The sequence below is a fragment of the Nerophis ophidion genome, linkage group LG08, assembly GCF_033978795.1.
Source record: "Nerophis ophidion isolate RoL-2023_Sa linkage group LG08, RoL_Noph_v1.0, whole genome shotgun sequence".
NCBI classification, from domain to species: domain Eukaryota; kingdom Metazoa; phylum Chordata; class Actinopteri; order Syngnathiformes; family Syngnathidae; genus Nerophis; species Nerophis ophidion.
This window is the reverse complement of record NC_084618.1, coordinates 67,936,771-67,958,774: the sequence shown is the minus strand read 5'-3', so window position 1 is coordinate 67,958,774 and position 22,004 is coordinate 67,936,771. Positions and strand designations below refer to the sequence as shown.

The window sequence follows — 22,004 nt, the reverse complement described above, 5'->3', positions numbered from 1 at the left end:
GAATGTCATTTATTGAAGGAATGTCATTTATTGAAGGAATATCATTTATTGAAGGAATGTCAGTTATTGAAGGAATGTCATTTATTGAAGGAATGTCATTTATTGAAGGAATGTCATTTATTGAAGGAATGTCAGTTGTTGAAGGAATGTCAGTTATTGAAGGAATGTCATTTATTGAAGGAATGTCAGTTGTTGAAGGAATGTCATTTACAGTTGGAGCTCAACTTCTTTCAGGAAGTTTTTTACACAATTCTCACTCATTTTGTGAAGACCTCCATCTCATACTGACTGTGTGGCTAAAAGATCATTCTTCTAAGTGTGTACATGATTCATCTAGATGTGTAAATGATTCATCTAGATGCGTACATGATTCAACTAGGTGTGTACATGATTCATCTAGGTGTGTACATGATTCATCTAGGTGTGTACATGATGCATCTAGGTGTGTACATGATGCATCTAGGTGTGTACATGATTCATCTAGGTGTGTAGATGATTCATCCAAGTGTGTACATGATGCATCTAGGTGTGTACATGATTCATCTAGGTGTGTACATGATTCATCTAGGTGTGTACATGATGCATCTAGGTGTGTACATGATTCATCTAGGTGTGTACATGATTCATCTAGGTGTGTACATGATGCATCTAGGTGTGTACATGATGCATCTAGGTGTGTACATGATTCATCTAGGTGTGTACATGATTCATCCAAGTGTGTACATGATGCATCTAGGTGTGTACATGATTCATCATATGGTTTGTGCAGCCCTTTGAGACACTAGTAATTTAGTGCTATATAAGTAAACATTGATTGATTGATTCATCTAGGTGTGTACATGATGCATCTAGGTGTGTACATGATGCATCTTGGTGTATACATGATGCATTTAGGTGTGTACATGATGCATTTAGGTGTGTACATGATTCATCTAGGTGTGTACATGATTCATTTAGGTGTGTACATGATGCATCTAGGTGTGTACATGATTCATTTAGGTGTGTACATGATGCATCTAGGTGTGTACATGATGCATCTTGGTGTAAACATTATGCATTTAGGTGTGTACATGATGCATTTAGGTGTGTATATGATTCATCTAGGTGTGTACATGATTCATCTAGGTGTGTGCATGATTCATCTAGGTGTGTGCATGATTCATCTAGGTGTGTACATGATTTTAATCTAGGTGTGTACATGATTCATCTAGGTGTGTACATGATTTTAATCTAGGTGTGTACATGATTCATCTAGGTGTGTACATGATTCATCTAGGTGTGTACATGATTCATTTAGGTGTGTACATGATGCATCTAGGTGTGTACATGATTCATTTAGGTGTGTACATGATGCATCTAGGTGTGTACATGATGCATCTTGGTGTAAACATTATGCATTTAGGTGTGTACATGATTCATCTAGGTGTGTGCATGATTCATCTAGGTGTGTACATGATTTTAATCTAGGTGTGTACATGATTCATCTAGGTGTGTACATGATTCATCTAGGTGTGTACATGATTTTAATCTAGGTGTGTACATGATTCATCTAGGTGTGTACATGATTTTAATCTAGGTGTGTACATGATTCATCTAGGTGTGTACATGATTCATCTAGGTGTGTGCATGATTCATCTAGGTGTGTACATGATTTTAATCTGGGTGTGTACATGATTCATCTAGGTGTGTACATGATGCATCTAGGTGTGTACATGATGCATCTAGGTGTGTACATGATTCATCTAGGTGTGTACATGATGCATCTAGGTGTGTAGATGATTCATCTAGGTGTGTGCATGATTCATCTAGGTGTGTACATGATTCATCTAGGTGTGTACATGATTCATTTAGGTGTGTACATGATGCATCTAGGTGTGTACATGATTCATTTAGGTGTGTACATGATGCATCTAGGTGTGTACATGATGCATCTTGGTGTAAACATTATGCATTTAGGTGTGTACATGATTCATCTAGGTGTGTGCATGATTCATCTAGGTGTGTACATGATTTTAATCTAGGTGTGTACATGATTCATCTAGGTGTGTACATGATTTTAATCTAGGTGTGTACATGATTCATCTAGGTGTGTACATGATTTTAATCTAGGTGTGTACATGATTCATCTAGGTGTGTACATGATTCATCTAGGTGTGTGCATGATTCATCTAGGTGTGTACATGATTTTAATCTGGGTGTGTACATGATTCATCTAGGTGTGTACATGATGCATCTAGGTGTGTACATGATGCATCTAGGTGTGTAGATGATTCATCTAGGTGTGTGCATGATTCATCTAGGTGTGTACATTATGCATCTAGGTGTGTACATGATTTTAATCTAGGTGTGTACATGATTCATCTAGGTGTGTACATGATGCATTTAGGTGTGTAGATGATTCATCTAGGTGTGTACATGATGCATCTAGGTGTGTACATGATTCATCTAGGTGTGTACATGATGCATCTAGGTGTGTACATGATTCATCTAGGTGTGTACATGATTCATCTAGGTGTGTACATGATGCATCTAGGTGTGTACATGATGCATCTAGGTGTGTACATGATGCATCTAGGTGTGTACATGATGCATCTAGGTGTGTACATGATTCATCTAGGTGTGTACATGATGCATCTAGGTGTGTACATGATTCATCTAGGTGTGTACATGATTCATCCAGGTGTGTACATGATGCATCTAGGTGTGTACATGATTAATGCCATTTTTTTACTTAATTAACTTGTTCATTTTGACAATTGTAGTATTTGTGCGATTATATTTTGTATGTATTTCTATAATTACGATCTCTGTATTAACTAAATAATGAAGTGTATCTATTAATGAATTGCATTTATTTTTCTGCGTTATTTACTTCCAGTCGCCCTCACCACATATGGCCAAAAACGATATCCGTTATTGCTGAGATATTCAAAAAGCTTGGCGGCGTCGTGCTCCTTTTCGAGCACCTTGAACTGTGAGCATCTTCAAAACAGAACAAAGAGACGCCATGTTTGTTTGGTTATAAGCAGACATGTTTGAATGCTACTTCCTCCTGCCCTTATATGGCAAAAGAGACACCATATTTGTTTGGTTATAAGCAGACATGTTTGAATGCTACTTCCTCCTGCCCTTATATGGCAAAAGAGACGCCATGTTTGTTTGGTTATAAGCAGACATGTTTGAATGCTACTTCCTCCTGCCCTTATATGGCAAAAGAGACACCATATTTGTTTGGTTATAAGCAGACATGTTTGAATGCTACTTCCTCCTGCCCTTATATGGCAAAAGAGACACCATATTTGTTTGGTTATAAGCAGACATGTTTGAATGCTACTTCCTCCTGCCCTTATATGGCAAAAGAGACACCATGTTTGTTTGGTTATAAGCAGACATGTTTGAATGCTACTTCCTCCTGCCCTTATATGGCAAAAGAGACACCATATTTGTTTGGTTATAAGCAGACATGTTTGAATGCTACTTCCTCCTGCCCTTATATGGCAAAAGAGACACCATATTTGTTTGGTTATAAGCAGACATGTTTGAATGCTACTTCCTCCTGCCCTTATATGGCAAAGGGGGCCTGAAGGTCAGTTTTCCAGTGTGTGAAAGGGAGGAGGAAGAAAGGAAAGTGATGCGATTCAACAAATACTCACCAGCAAGAACAGGCTTTTTTTTTGCTGCCGTACTAAAATATGAGGCACTAAAGTGTTGTTTTATTTCATGGTAATAAAGCAAAGTTATGCAGAGGTGTACTTACAACAATGATACTATTTAAAACAGAGAAGAATTGACGGGCATTGCTTTAAAGTTCAGTTGGCTCGCAGAAAAACATGTGCATTTTGTGATAAATGAACATAATGCGGTACGTGATGTGCATAGCTTCTTTTTACACTTGCATAACAATGAAGAATACGCAGGTTTATTTGTGTGTTTATTGCCAAAGCTTTTTCTTGACACTGAATTGATGAAACTGGTGTTTTTTTCCTTGATATAAACTGTCAATGACATCAAATTATGCTGACAATTTGACTGAAAAAAGTCAAATGTAAAATGCATGTGTTTAAAAATGCATAGTAGTTTAAAATTCACTTTTTAAAAATGTAATGTTTAAATTGTTGTGTTTTAAAATTCAGTGTTTAGAAATGCAGTCCTTTAAAATTGAATGGTTTAATATTCAGTGGTTAAAAATTCAATGTTTTAAAATTTTGCGTTGTAAAATTTACCGGTCGATCTACGTTCCCATCCTCAACTATGGTCATGAGCTTTGGATCATGACCGAAAGGACAAGATCACGGGTACAAGATCTACGTTCCTATCCTCAACTATGGTCATGAGCTTTGGATCATGACCGAAAGGACAAGATCACGGGTACAAGATCTACGTTCCCATCCTCAACTATGGTCATGAGCTTTGGATCATGACCGAAAGGACAAGATCACGGGTACAAGATCTACGTTCCCATCCTCAACTATGGTCATGAGCTTTGGGTCATGAGCGAAAGGACAAGATCACGGGTACAAGATCTACGTTCCCATCCTCAACTATGGTCATGAGCTTTGGATCATGACCGAAAGGACAAGATCACGGGTACAAGATCTACGTTCCCATCCTCAACTATGGTCATGAGCTTTGGGTCATGAGCGAAAGGACAAGATCACGGGTACAAGATCTACGTTCCCATCCTCAACTATGGTCATGAGCTTTGGATCATGAGCGAAAGGACAAGATCACGGGTACAAGATCTACGTTCCCATCCTCAACTATGGTCATGAGCTTTGGATCATGACCGAAAGGACAAGATCACGGGTACAAGATCTACGTTCCTATCCTCAACTATGGTCATGAGCTTTGGGTCATGAGCGAAAGGACAAGATCACGGGTACAAGATCTACGTTCCCATCCTCAACTATGGTCATGAGCTTTGGATCATGACCGAAAGGACAAGATCACGGGTACAAGATCTACGTTCCCATCCTCAACTATGGTCATGAGCTTTGGGTCATGAGCGAAAGGACAAGATCACGGGTACAAGATCTACGTTCCCATCCTCAACTATGGTCATGAGCTTTGGATCATGACCGAAAGGACAAGATCACGGGTACAAGATCTACGTTCCTATCCTCAACTATGGTCATGAGCTTTGGATCATGACCGAAAGGACAAGATCACGGGTACAAGATCTACGTTCCTATCCTCAACTATGGTCATGAGCTTTGGGTCATGAGCGAAAGGACAAGATCACGGGTACAAGATCTACGTTCCCATCCTCAACTATGGTCATGAGCTTTGGATCATGACCGAAAGGACAAGATCACGGGTACAAGATCTACGTTCCCATCCTCAACTATGGTCATGAGCTTTGGGTCATGAGCGAAAGGACAAGATCACGGGTACAAGATCTACGTTCCTATCCTCAACTATGGTCATGAGCTTTGGGTCATGAGCGAAAGGACAAGATCACGGGTACAAGATCTACGTTCCCATCCTCAACTATGGTCATGAGCTTTGGATCATGACCGAAAGGACAAGATCACGGGTACAAGATCTACGTTCCCATCCTCAACTATGGTCATGAGCTTTGGGTCATGAGCGAAAGGACAAGATCACGGGTACAAGATCTACGTTCCCATCCTCAACTATGGTCATGAGCTTTGGATCATGACCGAAAGGACAAGATCACGGGTACAAGATCTACGTTCCTATCCTCAACTATGGTCATGAGCTTTGGATCATGACCGAAAGGACAAGATCACGGGTACAAGATCTACGTTCCTATCCTCAACTATGGTCATGAGCTTTGGGTCATGAGCGAAAGGACAAGATCACGGGTACAAGATCTACGTTCCCATCCTCAACTATGGTCATGAGCTTTGGATCATGACCGAAAGGACAAGATCACGGGTACAAGATCTACGTTCCCATCCTCAACTATGGTCATGAGCTTTGGGTCATGAGCGAAAGGACAAGATCACGGGTACAAGATCTACGTTCCCATCCTCAACTATGGTCATGAGCTTTGGGTCATGACCGAAAGGACAAGATCACGGGTACAAGATCTACGTTCCTATCCTCAACTATGGTCATGAGCTTTGGATCATGACCGAAAGGACAAGATCACGGGTACAAGATCTACGTTCCCATCCTCAACTATGGTCATGAGCTTTGGGTCATGAGCGAAAGGACAAGATCACGGGTACAAGATCTACGTTCCTATCCTCAACTATGGTCATGAGCTTTGGGTCATGACCGAAAGGACAAGATCACGGGTACAAGATCTACGTTCCTATCCTCAACTATGGTCATGAGCTTTGGATCATGACCGAAAGGACAAGATCACGGGTACAAGATCTACGTTCCCATCCTCAACTATGGTCATGAGCTTTGGATCATGACCGAAAGGACAAGATCACGGGTACAAGATCTACGTTCCTATCCTCAACTATGGTCATGAGCTTTGGATCATGACCGAAAGGACAAGATCACGGGTACAAGATCTACGTTCCTATCCTCAACTATGGTCATGAGCTTTGGGTCATGAGCGAAAGGACAAGATCACGGGTACAAGATCTACGTTCCCATCCTCAACTATGGTCATGAGCTTTGGGTCATGAGCGAAAGGACAAGATCACGGGTACAAGATCTACGTTCCCATCCTCACCTATGGTCATGAGCTTTGGGTCATGAGCGAAAGGACAAGATCACGGGTACAAGATCTACGTTCCCATCCTCAACTATGGTCATGAGCTTTGGGTCATGAGCGAAAGGACAAGATCACGGGTACAAGATCTACGTTCCTATCCTCAACTATGGTCATGAGCTTTGGGTCATGAGCGAAAGGACAAGATCACGGGTACAAGATCTACGTTCCCATCCTCAACTATGGTCATGAGCTTTGGATCATGACCGAAAGGACAAGATCACGGGTACAAGATCTACGTTCCTATCCTCAACTATGGTCATGAGCTTTGGGTCATGAGCGAAAGGACAAGATCACGGGTACAAGCGGCCCAAATGAGTTTCCTGCACCAGTAGGCGGGTCTCTCCCTTAGAGATAGGGTGAGAAGCTCTGCCATCCGGGAGGAACTCAAAGTAAAGCCGCTGCTCCTCCACATGGAGAGGAGCCAGATGAGGTGGTTCGGGCATCTGGTCAGGATGCCACCCGAACGCCTCCCGAGGGAGGTGTTTAGGGCACGTCCAACCTGTAGGAGGCCATGGGGAGGACCCAGGACACGTTGGGAAGACTATGTCTCCCATCTGGTCTGGGAATGCCTCGGGATCCCCCGGGAAGAACTAGACGTAGTGGCTGGGGAGAGGGAAGTCTGGGCTTCCCTGCTTAGGCTGTTGCCCCCGCGACCCGACCTCGGATAAGCGGAAGAAGATGGATGGATGAATCGATATATTTTTCTATCAAATTGTCAGCCTTTTTTGATGTAAACAAAGAAAAAATCATTTCACAAAATGTAACTTCCTTCTTGAATTCATCAATTCAGTGTCAAAAAAAGAAAGAAACAAACCAACCTAATTAAAGAATGTAAAAAAATTAATAAAAATTACATTGTTATGCCCCGAGCACCGTTTTACTTCTTTTTAACTCTCGTATGGCATCTCGTATGACAGCTCAGCGTTTTGTTTTTTTTGATTGATTGATTGATACTTTTATTAGTAGATTGCACAGTACAGTACATATTCCGTACAATTGACCACTAAATGGTAACACCCCAATAAGTTTTTCAACTTGTTTAAGTCGGGGTCCACCTTCATCAATTCATGGTCGACTTTAAAAACCACGCCTGCGTGTTTCATGAAGGTTTGACTTGTTGACGCTGGAACGGATTATTCAAGGGGCTGGGAAATACATGCTTTGTGTCTGTGTGTCACGTGCTGTTTGCCGCCCGCCGCACAATGATGCACAAAGAGGCACAATGATACACAATGATGCACAAAGAGGCACAATGATACACAATATTGCACAATGATACACAATGATGCACAATATTGCACATAGATGCACAATGATACACAATGATGCACAAAGATGCACAATGAGGCACAAAGAGGCACAAAGAGGCACAATGATACACAATGATGCACAATATTGCACATAGATGCACAATGATGCACAATGATGCACAAAGAGGCACAATGATACACAATGATGCACAATATTGCACATAGACGCACAATGATGCACAATGATGCACAAAGAGCGCACAAAGATGCACAAAGATGCACAGAGAGCGCACAAAGATGCACAATGTTGCACAAAGATGCACAATATTGCAAAAAGATGCACAATGAAGTACAAAGAGGCACAATGTTGCACAATGATGCACAAAGATGCACAATGATGCACAATGATGTACAAAGATGCACAATGATGCACAGTGATACACGATGATGCACAAAGATGCACAATGATGCACAATGATACACAATGATACACAATTATGCACAAAGATGCACAATGATGCACAAAGATGCACAATGATGCACAATGATACACAATGATACACAATTATGCACAAATATGCACAATGATGCACAAAGATGCACAATGATGTACAAAGATGCACAATGATGCACAATGATACACGATGATGCACAATGATACACAATGATGTACAAAGATGCACAATGATGCACAATGATACACGATGATGCACAATGATACACAATGATGCACAATGATGTACAAAGATGCACAATGATGTACAAAGATGCACAATGATGCACAAAAATGCACAATGATGCACAATGATACATAATGATACACAATTATGCACAAAGATGCACAATGATACACAATGATGCACAAAGATGCACAATGATGTACAAAGATGCACAATGATGCACAAAGATGCACAATGATGCACAATGATACACAATGATGTACAAAGATGCACAATGATGCACAATGATACACAATGATGTACAAAGATGCACAATGATGCACAATGATACACGATGATGCACAATGATACACAATGATGCACAATGATACACAATGATGCACAAAGATACACAATGATGTACAAAGATGCACAATGATACACGATGATGCACAATGATGCACAATGATACACGATGATGCACAATGATACACAATGATGCACAATGATACACAATGATGCACAAAGATACACAATGATGCACAATGATGCACAATGATACACGATGATGCACAATGATACACAATGATGCACAATGATACACAATGATGCACAAAGATACACAATGATGTACAAAGATGCACAATGATACACGATGATGCACAATGATGCACAATGATACACGATGATGCACAATGATACACAATGATGCACAATGATACACAATGATGCACAAAGATACACAATGATGCACAATGATGCACAATGATACACGATGATGCACAATGATACACAATGATGCACAATGATACACAATGATGCACAAAGATACACAATGATGTACAAAGATGCACAATGATACACGATGATGCACAATGATACACAATGATGTACAAAGATGCACAAAGATGCACAAAGATGCACAAAGATGCACAATGATACACGATGATGCACAATGATACACAATGATGCACAAAGATACACAATGATGCACAATGATGCACAATGATACACGATGATGCACAATGATACACAATGATGCACAATGATACACAATGATGCACAAAGATACACAATGATGCACAATGATGCACAATGATACACGATGATGCACAATGATACACAATGATGCACAATGATACACAATGATGCACAAAGATACACAATGATGTACAAAGATGCACAATGATACACGATGATGCACAATGATACACAATGATGTACAAAGATGCACAAAGATGCACAAAGATGCACAAAGATGCACAATGATACACGATGATGCACAATGATACACAATGATACACAATGATACACAATGATGCACAATGATACACAATGATGCACAATGATGCACAATGATACACAATGATACACAATGATGCACAATGATACACAATGATACACAATGATGCACAATGATGTACAAAGATGCACAATGATGCACAATGATGCACAATGATGCACAATGATACACGATGATGCACAATGATACACAATGATGCACAATGATGCACAATGATGCACAATGATGCACAATGATACACAATGATACACAATGATACACAATGATACACAATGATACACAATGATGCACAATGATGTACAAAGATGCACAATGATGTACAAAGATGCACAATGATGCACAATGATACACGATGATGCACAATGATACACAATGATGCACAATGATGCACAATGATGCACAATGATGCACAATGATACACATTGATACACAATGATGCACAATGATGCACAATGATGCACAATGATGCACAATGATGCACAATGATGCGTGTTCTCAGCAGCCAGCCACCGACCCACTGTGCTGCACATTAACAAAAACACACACACACACACACACACACACACACACAGACAGACGTCGGGCTGCAGCTGCAACACCTGCTTATCGAGAACAATCGACGACGTGTAGGCTACATTTTTATGGAAATTCTGCCGCTCCCCTCTCGAGAGAGCCTCGCTCAGGGATTACACACACACACACACACACACACACGCATACACACACGCACACACGCACGCACGCTATTTAACACAACAGGACCCAACACAGCCTCCATTTTGGCTCCCGGCCCTGCAGACAAGGAGGTCGAGGACAGCGGTGTGGACCCCCTGATGGATGCATGTGTGTGTGTGTGTGTGGGGGGGGGGGGGGGGGCGTATGTAAATGTGTGAAATCAGCGATAATGACGCACAAAAAGCCACATCACAGTTGGCAGAGATGCTGCTAATCATCCTCGCAGCGCACAGGAGGAGGGGCCGGGGGGGGGGGGGGGGGGGGTGCATATACGTGACATCCCCGTAGCCCCCTCAGCTAAAACAAGACCACCACCTTGGACTCATTTCACGGCTGCGTGACTCCGACAAACTGCTGCCTGCGTGAACAGAAGCGCACGTCGGTGTGTGTGCGCGTGCGTGTGCGCGTGCAAGTGTCGTTGCTGGAGTTGAATTATTTGTAAAGCAAGCAAGTGTCTTCACACATTGGAGATGAAAAAGGCAGACAGAGAAAAAACACAATTTTTCTTCTTCTTGCACATTTTTAAACTAATAATGCTTTTATTTTGAAAATACAGCATCGCCCTCTTGTTTCCACGGCAGTTGGTGTGAGAATTAATAAGAAAGGAGTAGTTTACCTCGTTCAGGTGGTGTGGATTTTAAATAAGCATTTTCTTTTATTCTTTGAGACATGAAATGAATTAAAGATGTTTTTAGCTGAGTCATATCCTGCGATCCCAAAATGGACAAACGGTAGAAAATGGATGGATAGATATATTTTATCATTAGACAATCATGCAAATGAAATGTTACTAAAAAACAACAACTCCATATTTGTGTTGTGTGTTTTTGTTTGCATTTTGTCATTGGAACTTTCATTTGGATCAGATCATTTCTATCATAACAAGTCCATTCTATTTCTGAGGCTTAAATCCCAACTGACGTGGCCGGGGACTGTGGACTGTGGACTGTGGGCTGTGGACTGTGGACTGTGGACTGTGGGCTGTGGACTGTGGACTGTGGACTGTGGGCTGTGGACTGTGGACTGTGGGCTGTGGACTGTGGACTGTGGACTGGGGACTGTGGACTGTGGGCTGTGGGCTGTGGACTGTGGGCTGTGGACTGTGGACTGTGGACTGTGGGCTGTGGGCTGTGGACTGTGGACTGTGGGCTGTGGACTGTGGGCTGTGGACTGTGGACTGTGGACTGTGGGCTGTGGACTGTGGACTGTGGGCTGTGGACTGTGGACTGTGGACTGGGGACTGTGGACTGTGGGCTGTGGGCTGTGGACTGTGGGCTGTGGACTGTGGACTGTGGACTGTGGGCTGTGGACTGTGGACTGTGGACTGTGGGCTGTGGACTGTGGACTGTGGACTGTGGACTGTGGGCTGTGGACTGTGGACTGTGGACTGTGGGCTGTGGACTGTGGACTGTGGACTGTGGACTGTGGACTGTGGGCTGTGGGCTGTGGACTGTGGACTGTGGGCTGTGGACTGTGGACTGTGGACTGTGGGCTGTGGACTGTGGACTGTGGACTGTGGGCTGTGGACTGTGGACTGTGGACTGTGGACTGTGGACTGTGGACTGTGGACTGTGGGCTGTGGACTGTGGACTGTGGACTGTGGGCTGTGGACTGTGGACTGTGGGCTGTGGACTGTGGACTGTGGACTGGGGACTGTGGACTGTGGGCTGTGGGCTGTGGACTGTGGGCTGTGGACTGTGGACTGTGGACTGTGGGCTGTGGACTGTGGACTGTGGACTGTGGGCTGTGGACTGTGGACTGTGGACTGTGGGCTGTGGACTGTGGACTGTGGGCTGTGGGCTGTGGGCTGTGGAGTGTGGACTGTGGACTGTGGACTGTGGGCTGTGGACTGTGGACTGTGGACTGTGGAGTGTGGACTGTGGACTGTGGGCTGTGGGCTGTGGGCTGTGGACTGTGGACTGTGGGCTGTGGACTGTGGACTGTGGGCTGTGGACTGTGGACTGTGGACTGTGGGCTGTGGACTGTGGACTGTGGACTGTGGACTGTGGACTGTGGAGTGTGGACTGTGGACTGTGGGCTGTGGGCTGTGGGCTGTGGACTGTGGACTGTGGGCTGTGGACTGTGGACTGTGGACTGTGGGCTGTGGACTGTGGACTGTGGACTGTGGGCTGTGGACTGTGGACTGTGGACTGTGGACTGTGGGCTGTGGGCTGTGGACTGTGGACTGTGGGCTGTGGACTGTGGACTGTGGACTGTGGGCTGTGGACTGTGGACTGTGGACTGTGGACTGTGGGGGTCCCCATGCTTTACTCCATGTCAAATGTTGAATAATGTGTTTAATTTACCTGCCCTTTCCTGCTCTGTGACTGATGAGATGATCATAGAGAAACTTTAAGGCTGCGGTCCTGAATTGGATTCTCAGGTACTCTGCAAAAGTGATACATTTCTTATTTTGCAATATATATATATATGTATGTATATATATATATATATATATGTGTGTGTATATATATATATGTGTGTATATATGTATATATATATGTGTACATATATGTATATATATGTGTACATATGTATATATATATATATATGTATATATATATATATGTATATATATATATATATGCATATATATATATATATATATATATATATATATATATATATATATATATATATATATATATATAATTCAAAAATGTATTTCTCTTTTTAGTACATAACAAATTTAATTGAAGTTTGATTCCAAAAAACAGACATTAAAAAGTGTGTGTGGGGGCGTTTTACTAAAGTGTCAAATATGAATTCATGAATGACTTCATACCAAACTTTACCCAGACATATATTTCCTAGCCCCTTCCTGCTCCATCACTGATAGGCAAAATAATGGCAAATTAATTCCTGGTCAGAAGTGTGTCAGGAAGTTGGAAAAATTGGTTAACATTTTTTATTTCGTTCTAAAAAATAAATAAATATTGAAAAATGTATTTCTCATTTCAGTACAAAATATGCATCAAATTTAATTCAAGTGTGGTTTTTACAGAGTGGTTTTATAGACATTGAAAGTGTAGAGTGTGCTTAATTAGCATGTGAAATAGTAATTAACTTCTTACAAAATGTATATTTCCCAGCCCCTTCCTGCTCCATTGCTGATAAAGAATGAGTGGCAATTATTATTATTATTATTATTATTATTATTATTATTATTATTACTATTATTATTATTATTATTATTTGTATGGCCTGTGATTGTGTCAGCAGCTTTGAAAATGGATGTTACTTCTTTTGCAGTCTGAATTAATATCTTTCAACATGTAATTATCCTCTCAGTACAAAATATGCATCTCATTAAACGGAGTATTAATTGTTTGACTGGAAGAAAAGGTGCAGAGCGGCTTTATTGACATGTTGCTTGTTGAACGGCGGGGGGGCAAGGGGGGGCTTCATCAGAGATCTACATTTCTGCCAGTGGGTGCTCGGTGTGTGTGTCCGGCCATCCATTTACTACCGCTTGTCCCTTACGAGGTGCTCGGTGTGTGTGTCCGGCCATCCATTTACTACCGCTTGTCTCTTTCGGGGTGTTCAGTGTGTGTGTCCGGCCATCCATTTACTACCGCTTGTCCCTTACGAGGTGCTCGGTGTGTGCGTCCGGCCATCCATTTACTACCGCTTGTCTCTTTCGGGGTGTTCAGTGTGTGTGTCCGGCCATCCATTTACTACCGCTTGTCCCTTACGAGGTGCTCGGTGTGTGCGTCCGGCCATCCATTTACTACCGCTTGTCTCTTTCGGGGTGTTCAGTGTGTGTGTCCGGCCATCCGTTTACTACCGCTTGTCTCTTTCGGGGTGTTCAGTGTGTGTGTCCGGCCATCCATTTACTACCGCTTGTCCCTTACGAGGTGCTCGGTGTGTGCGTCCGGCCATCCATTTACTACCGCTTGTCTCTTTCGGGGTGTTCAGTGTGTGTGTCCGGCCATCCATTTACTACCGCTTGTCTCTTTCGGGGTGTTCAGTGTGTGTGTCCGGCCATCCGTTTACTACCGCTTGTCTCTTTCGGGGTGTTCAGTGTGTGTGTCCGGCCATCCATTTACTACCGCTTGTCCCTTACGAGGTGCTCGGTGTGTGTGTCGTCATAAAAAAGCGACGTTGATATCACATCTGATTTATTATTGTGAAAGTCGGACCAAAGTGGCCCCAAGAAGAACTACAACAAGATGGATTTTCCCCAAAAGGTTGGAAAGTTCGAAAGCGGCCATCCCTCCCGCGTGGGTGCTCACCACGTGATCGGCGTCTGATGGCGTATATTTCCCAGCCCCCTCCTGCTGCACACCGATAATAAAAGACAGTATTATGAGGTGTTTGATTGAAGGATCTTACATTTGTTATTTTGCGGAGAAGCAAATGTTGAACAAATGTATTTTCCCCTTCCAGTATAAAACGTGCCATCCATCCATTTTCTACCGCTTGTCCCCTCGCATGAAAGAGAATCCCGCAGCTTTGCTGAGAAGAAGAAGCAGGGTCGGCTCTCACCTGGATGACGCGCATGTTGAGGCCGGTCTCCTGGGCCAGCTGCTCCCGGATGTGACGCGTGGGTTTGGGCGTGGCCACGAAGGCGGCCTTCAGCGTCTCCAGCTGCTTGGCCTTGATGGTGGTGCGCGGCCCCCGCCGCTTGGTGCCGGAGTTCTGCTCCTCGTTCTCGATGTTGTTGCTCTCCTTGTCGGACGACGTGCAGTTGTCGGCCTCCTTCAGATCCTCCGCCAGCAGGGCCGCGTCCTGCAGGTCCGGAGACAAGCTGCGGTCCGTGCACGACGACACTGCCCACAACACAACAACACGTCACCGCACAAGCCGTACAAACCTACAGATCAAAGCAATTATTTAGCAATTCAAATGAAAGAAGCGGTAGAAATGGATGGATGGAATTGAAAAAAAAAGAGATCTTTAAATGGAGGACAACCCAAATAAGAAAAGATCTGACGGAGGACAATTCTAAATCCATCTTAATTGTCGACTGGATTCTTTCTCTCATCAAATCCCTTTTTTCGTCTCACTTCAAAACAAAGACGTCCATCTTTTTCTCGCCAAGTGCGCTCACCTGAGTTGAGGCTGACCTCCTTGATGGTCCCGGAGCTCAGGTAGTCCTCCTTGCACACGAACTTGTTCTCGTCGATGACGTAGAGCTCCTCGCCCGTGGACAGCTGCTTGTGGCAAACCATGCAGGTGAAGCAGTTCAGGTGGAACACTTTGTTGCGAGCCTTGCGGACCAAGTCGCTGGGGGAGATGCCCTGCAGGCAGCCCGCGCACTTGGTGCCGAAACGCCTGCACGCACGCACACACACACACACACACACACACACACACACACACACACACACACCCACACACGCACACACACACACACGCACACACACACACACACACACGCACGCACACACACACACACACACACACACACACACACACACACACACACACACGCACGCACGCACGCACACGCACACACACACACGCGCACGCACACGCACACACACACACACACACACACACACACACACGCTCAGTTTATTCTTCTTTTTGCATCGCCGTCGTGTTGTCGGCGTGCAGATGAGTGAGTTCCAAAAAGGTGAAATTAATTTGCAGAACATTTAGTAGACCACTTAGGACGCAGATCAAGGTGAACATTTAGTAGACCGCTTAGGACGCAGATCAAGGTAGAAAGCAGAGAATTTCCAAGCAGATCTGGACTTCTTTCTTGAAATCATTGCCATATATTGTGCGGACATAATATTCATGAGGAATAAATAGAATAGCAATATAGCGCTGTTTATTAACATTGACCTAACAGTAATATTGGAAATGTGTTTGCAATATTTATTAACATTTTCTTAACATTGTGCAAAAATCATCTTAATCGGGGGAACATCATTTTTTTAATTTCGATGTATTTTAATGGTGCTGATTTGTTGATGAATGTGTCGTTTTAGTGTATTAGGAACTATTCTGGTGATGCTATAAAGTGCTCAATATATTAATTGTTGTTGCACAAAAATTACATTTTTTAAATACAATAAAACCTTTTTTGGCAAAGTGGTGCTACAATTATAATTATTACTTGTATTCCGTTTTGCCCAACAAGTAAATGTATATGTTTAGAGAATGCGTTTTATAACAATATTACAGAATAATAGTTTTAAAATAAGAATGCATACAATAAGAATATTTAAAATATTTGCATATGTGTGAATACAAACCCGGATTATAAGAATATTACATGTTTTATTATGAGAATGCATACAACAATAATATTTATAATATTTGCATATTTCTAGATATATCCCAGGATTATAACAATGATGCATGTTTTATAATAAGAATATTTACAATATTTGCATGTGTGGCTATATGACAGGATTATAACAATATTACACGTTTTCTAATAAGAATGCATACAATAATACTATGTATAATATTTGCATATGTCGATATATGCCAGGATTATAACAATATTACATGTTTTATAATAAGAAAGTATACAATACAAATATTTACATTATTTGCATATGTGTGGATATATGCCCAGATTATAAAATATTACATGTTTTATAATAAGAATGCATAAAATAATAATATGTACAATATTTTCATATGTGTGGATATATGACAGGATTGTAACAATATTATGTTTTATAATAAAAATGCATACAATAAAAATATTTATAATATTTGCATATGTCGATATATGCCAGGATTATAACAACATTACATGTTTTATAATAAGAAAGTATACAATACAAATATTTACATTATTTGCATAAGTGTGGATATATGCCCAGATTATAAAAATATTACATGTTTTATAATAAGAATGCATAAAATAATAATATGTACAATATTTTCATATGTGTGGTTATGTGACAGGATTATAACAATATTAAATGTTTTATAATAAGAATGCATACAATAGGAATATTTACAATATTTGCATATGTGTGGATATATGCCCGGATTATAACAATATGACATTTTTAACAATAAGAATGCATACAAAAAAAATTACAATATTTTCATATGTGTGGATATATGCCTGGGTTATAACAATATTACATGTTTTATAATAAGAATGTATACAATAATAATCCATCCATCCATTTTCTACCGCTTATTCCCTTTCGGGGTCGCGGGGGGCGCTGGCGCCTATCTCAGCTACAATCGGGCGGAAGGCGGGGTACACCCTGGACAAGTCGCCACCTCATGGCAGGGCCAACACAGATAGACAGACAACATTCACACACTAGGGACCATTTAGTGTTGCCAATCAACCTATCGTGTATAATATTTTCAAATGTGTGGTTATGTGACATGATTATAACAATATTACATGTGTTATAATAAGAATGTATACAATAATAATATGTACAATATTTTCATATGTGTGGAAATATACTTGGGTTGTAACAATATTACATGCTTTATAATAAGAATGTATACAATAATAATATGTACAATATTTTCATATGTGTGGAAATATGCTTGGGTTGTAACAATATTACATGCTTTATAATAAGAATGTATACAATAATAACATGTACATTATTTTCATATGTGTGGTTATGTGACAGGATTAAAACAATATTACATGTGTTATATTAAGAATGCATACAATAGGAATCTTTACAATATTTGCATATGTGTGGATACATGCCCGGATTATAACAATAATACATATTTTATAATAAGAATGCATACAAAAAAATAATTATAAATTTGAATATATGTGGATATGTGACAGGATTTTAACAATAATGCATGTTTTATAATAAGAATGCATACAAAAAAAAATATTTACAAATTTACATATGTGTGGATATATGCCTGGGTTATAACAATATTACATGTTTTATAATAAGAATGTATACAGTAATAATATGTACAATATTTTCATATGTGTGGATATGACACATGATTATAACAATAATGCATGTTTTATAATTAGAATGTATACAATAATAATATTTACAATGTTTTCATATGTGTGGATATGTGACATGATTATAAGAATAATGCATGTTTTATAATTAGAATGTATACAATAATAATATGTACAATATTTTCATATGTGTGGATATGTGACATGATTATAAGAATAATGCATGTTTTATAATTAGAATGTATACAATAATAATATGTACAATATTTTCATATGTGTGGATATGTGACATGATTATAAGAATAATGCATGTTTTATAATTAGAATGTATACAATAATAATATGTACAATATTTTCATATGTGTGGATATGTGACGTGATTATAAGAATAATGCATGTTTTATAATTAGAATGTATACAATAATAATATGTACAATATTTTCATATGTGTGGATATGTGACATGATTATAACAATAATGCATGTTTTATAATTAGAATGCAGACAATAGCAATGACACAGGAATGCATGATTTAGTCGGAGTGTCATTAGTGACAATCAGCACATTGTGCATGCGTGAATCTATGACAGGATTAAAGCCAGTGGAAGCATTTTAGCGCGGAAATCTTCTCTTAATCCACAGTGAGCGGGATTAAGAGACGTGTTCGTGGGAGGATTTGGCGCCAATTGTCTTCACTTGATTTCAATCAAATGCAAAAAGTTGCACCTGAATTGTTGCGCGTGCGTGCGCGCCCTATTATTATAACGCGGCGACGTGCATGCGCTCCACAGTCGGCCCTTTGACGCGCACGTGCGGCCTCCTGAAAGTCCGCGCGCGTGCACAAGGTCAGCCTGATGGGCCGCCGCGTGCGCGTCAAAAGAAGAAATGCTGCTGCCTATTTGTTGTTGTTGTTGTTGTACATGAAGAAAAGAAGATTAAAAATAAGTGATGCTGCCTATTTGTTGTTGTTGTTGTTGTACCTGAAGAAAAGAAGATAAAAGAAGTGCTGCTCCCTATTTGTTGTTGTTGTACCTGAAGAAAAGAAGATAAAAAATGCTGCTGCCTATTTGTTGTTGTTGTTGTTTTTGTACCTGAAGAAAAGAAGATAAAAAAAAATGCTGCTCCCTATTTGTTGTTGTTGTACCTGAAGAAAAGAAGATAAAAATAAGTGATGCTGCCTATTTGTTGTTGTTGTTGTACCTGAAGAAAAGAAGATAAAAAAAATGCTGCTCCCTATTTGTTGTTGTTGTACCTGAAGAAAAGAAGATAAAAGAAGAAGTGCTGCTGCCTATTTGTTGTTGTTGTTGTACCTGAAGAAAAGAAGATAAAAGAAGAAATGCTGCTGCCTATTTGTTGTTGTTGTTGTTGTACCTGAAGAAAAGAAGATAAAAGAAGAAATGCTGCTGCCTATTTGCTGTTATTGTTGTTGTACCTGAAAAAAAGGAGATAAAAGAAGAAATGCTGCTGCCTATTTGTTGTTGTTGTTGTTGTACCTGAAGAAAAGAAGATAAAAGAAGAAATGCTGCTGCCTATTTGCTGTTATTGTTGTTGTACCTGAAAAAAAGGAGATAAAAGAAGAAATGCTACTGCCTATTTGTTGTTGTTGTTGTACCTGAAGAAAAGAAGATAAAAGAAGAAGTGCTGCTGCCTATTTGTTGTTGTTGTTGTTGTACCTGAAAAAAGGAGATAAAAGAAGAAATGCTGCTGCCTATTTGCAGTTGTTGTTGTTGTACCTGAAGAAAAGAAGATAAAAGAAGAAGTGCTGCTGCCTATTTGCTGTTGTTGTTGTTGTACCTGAAGAAAAGAGGATAAAAGAAGAAATGCTGCTGCCTATTTGCTGTTGTTGTTGTTGTACCTGAAAAAAAGGAGATAAAAGAAGAAATGCTGCTGCCTATTTGTTGTTGTTGTTGTACCTGAAGAAGTCCATCTTGCAGAAGAGCTTGCCGTCCCTGGAGAAACATTTGTCCGCCAGCGCGCACTTGCACTCGCAGCACTGGACGCACTTGGCGTGCCAGGCCCGGTCCAGCACGTTGAGCAAGAAGCGGTCCAGGATGGGCCTCTCGCAGCCGGCACAGTGGACCATCATCGTGGAGCCGAGGGGCCGACCTTCCTGCGCGGAACCACGTCTTGTCTGGAGGGTGGAGGGTGGAGGGTGGAGGGTGGGGGGGTCCCGCCGGTCCTCACTCGGGTTCGCTACTCACAAATCCAGCAAGTGGAAAAAGGTGGTGTTGTTTTTTTTTTTAGTGCAGGCTGCGCAGTCCACGCGTGCGCGGCCCGGACGTGTCAAGAAGACGCCAGCAATATCCACAAATTCTCATCATGTTTTCTTGTTGTTGTTATTGTTGTTATTTTTAAGGGGGGGGTCGGGGTGTTCCACGCGTGTCCCGAGCTGCTGCACCTTCACGTCACTGTGGCGGCTGCTGGCGAAGGTGTGGACGCGCCTGCACCTCGCCATCACTGACACGCGCGCTCATTGGCTGAGGCGCGCCTTAATTCCTTCGCCGGGAGAGCCAATCAGAGCCGGGATAAGCGTTGTCATGGTTACGGCGCCCTGGACTCCCTGTAGACCTGCATACGAGCCGAGCCGGACTACAGCGTGAAACCTCACCTTTGCACTTTAGCGCGTGTGACGTCAGAGTCCTGGAAGACAGCTGGAAAAAAAGAGAAAGAAGTCAAAGGTTGGGAAATACCTGCAGAATAAGCAGACATGAATGTGAAAGTGAAAGTGGGAGGAGCCCAACAAGAGCACCACAGTAGGGGGTGGAGTCTTTTCTCATGCGTGCGCAAAACTATTTGCAGGGAAATGAGCTGCAGCTCATCTGCAGGACAAACTCAATATTGACCAACTTAAGCAAACTTCTTTTTCTTTCAGCTGCTGCTCCTACAAACACAAATAATCAACTTCATCAAGATTCTATTTTCTTCACATTGGGCCAGAAAATGGGCAAACAAAAAGAACATGGCTGACAAAAACTTCAGTTGCAGCTGAAAAAGATTTCAAACTAAAATGTTGCTCTGATTTTTATTTGCAAGTCAAAAGCAGATTCGGATTTGATCGAATACGATTGTTTTTTGGATCGATTGATTGAAACTTGTACTGCTAAATTGCACGTGCAGTACACTACATATTGACCACTAAATGTACTGCTAGATTGCACGTGCAGTACACTACATATTGACCACTAAATGTACTGCTAAATTGCACGTGCAGTACACTACATATTGACCACTAAATGTACTGCTAAATTGCACGTGCAGTACACTACATATTGACCACTAAATGTACTGCTAGATTGCACGTGCAGTACACTACATATTGACCACTAAATGTACTGCTAGATTGCACGTGCAGTACACTACATATTGACCACTAAATGTACTGCTAAATTGCACGTGCAGTACACTACATATTGACCACTAAATGTACTGCTAGATTGCACGTGTAGTACACTACATATTGACCACTAAATGT

The 22,004-nt window shown here is 41.3% G+C and overlaps 1 protein-coding gene across 1 annotated transcript in view; it reads right to left on the bottom strand.

The window, feature by feature from the left end:
- The window catches only part of lhx5 (LIM homeobox 5), a 52,483-nt gene extending 31,547 nt beyond the window's left edge, over nt 1–20,936 (bottom strand). Inside the window, exons 1-3 of the mRNA XM_061907361.1 lie at nt 20,446–20,936; nt 15,701–15,924; nt 15,136–15,419 (exon numbers count right to left, since the gene is read on the bottom strand). Coding sequence (XP_061763345.1) covers nt 15,136–15,419; nt 15,701–15,924; nt 20,446–20,618 — 681 coding nt within the window. The 5' untranslated portion in view covers nt 20,619–20,936. The remainder of the gene's footprint in view (nt 1–15,135; nt 15,420–15,700; nt 15,925–20,445) is intronic.
- Between the last annotated feature and the right edge of the window lie 1,068 nt (nt 20,937–22,004).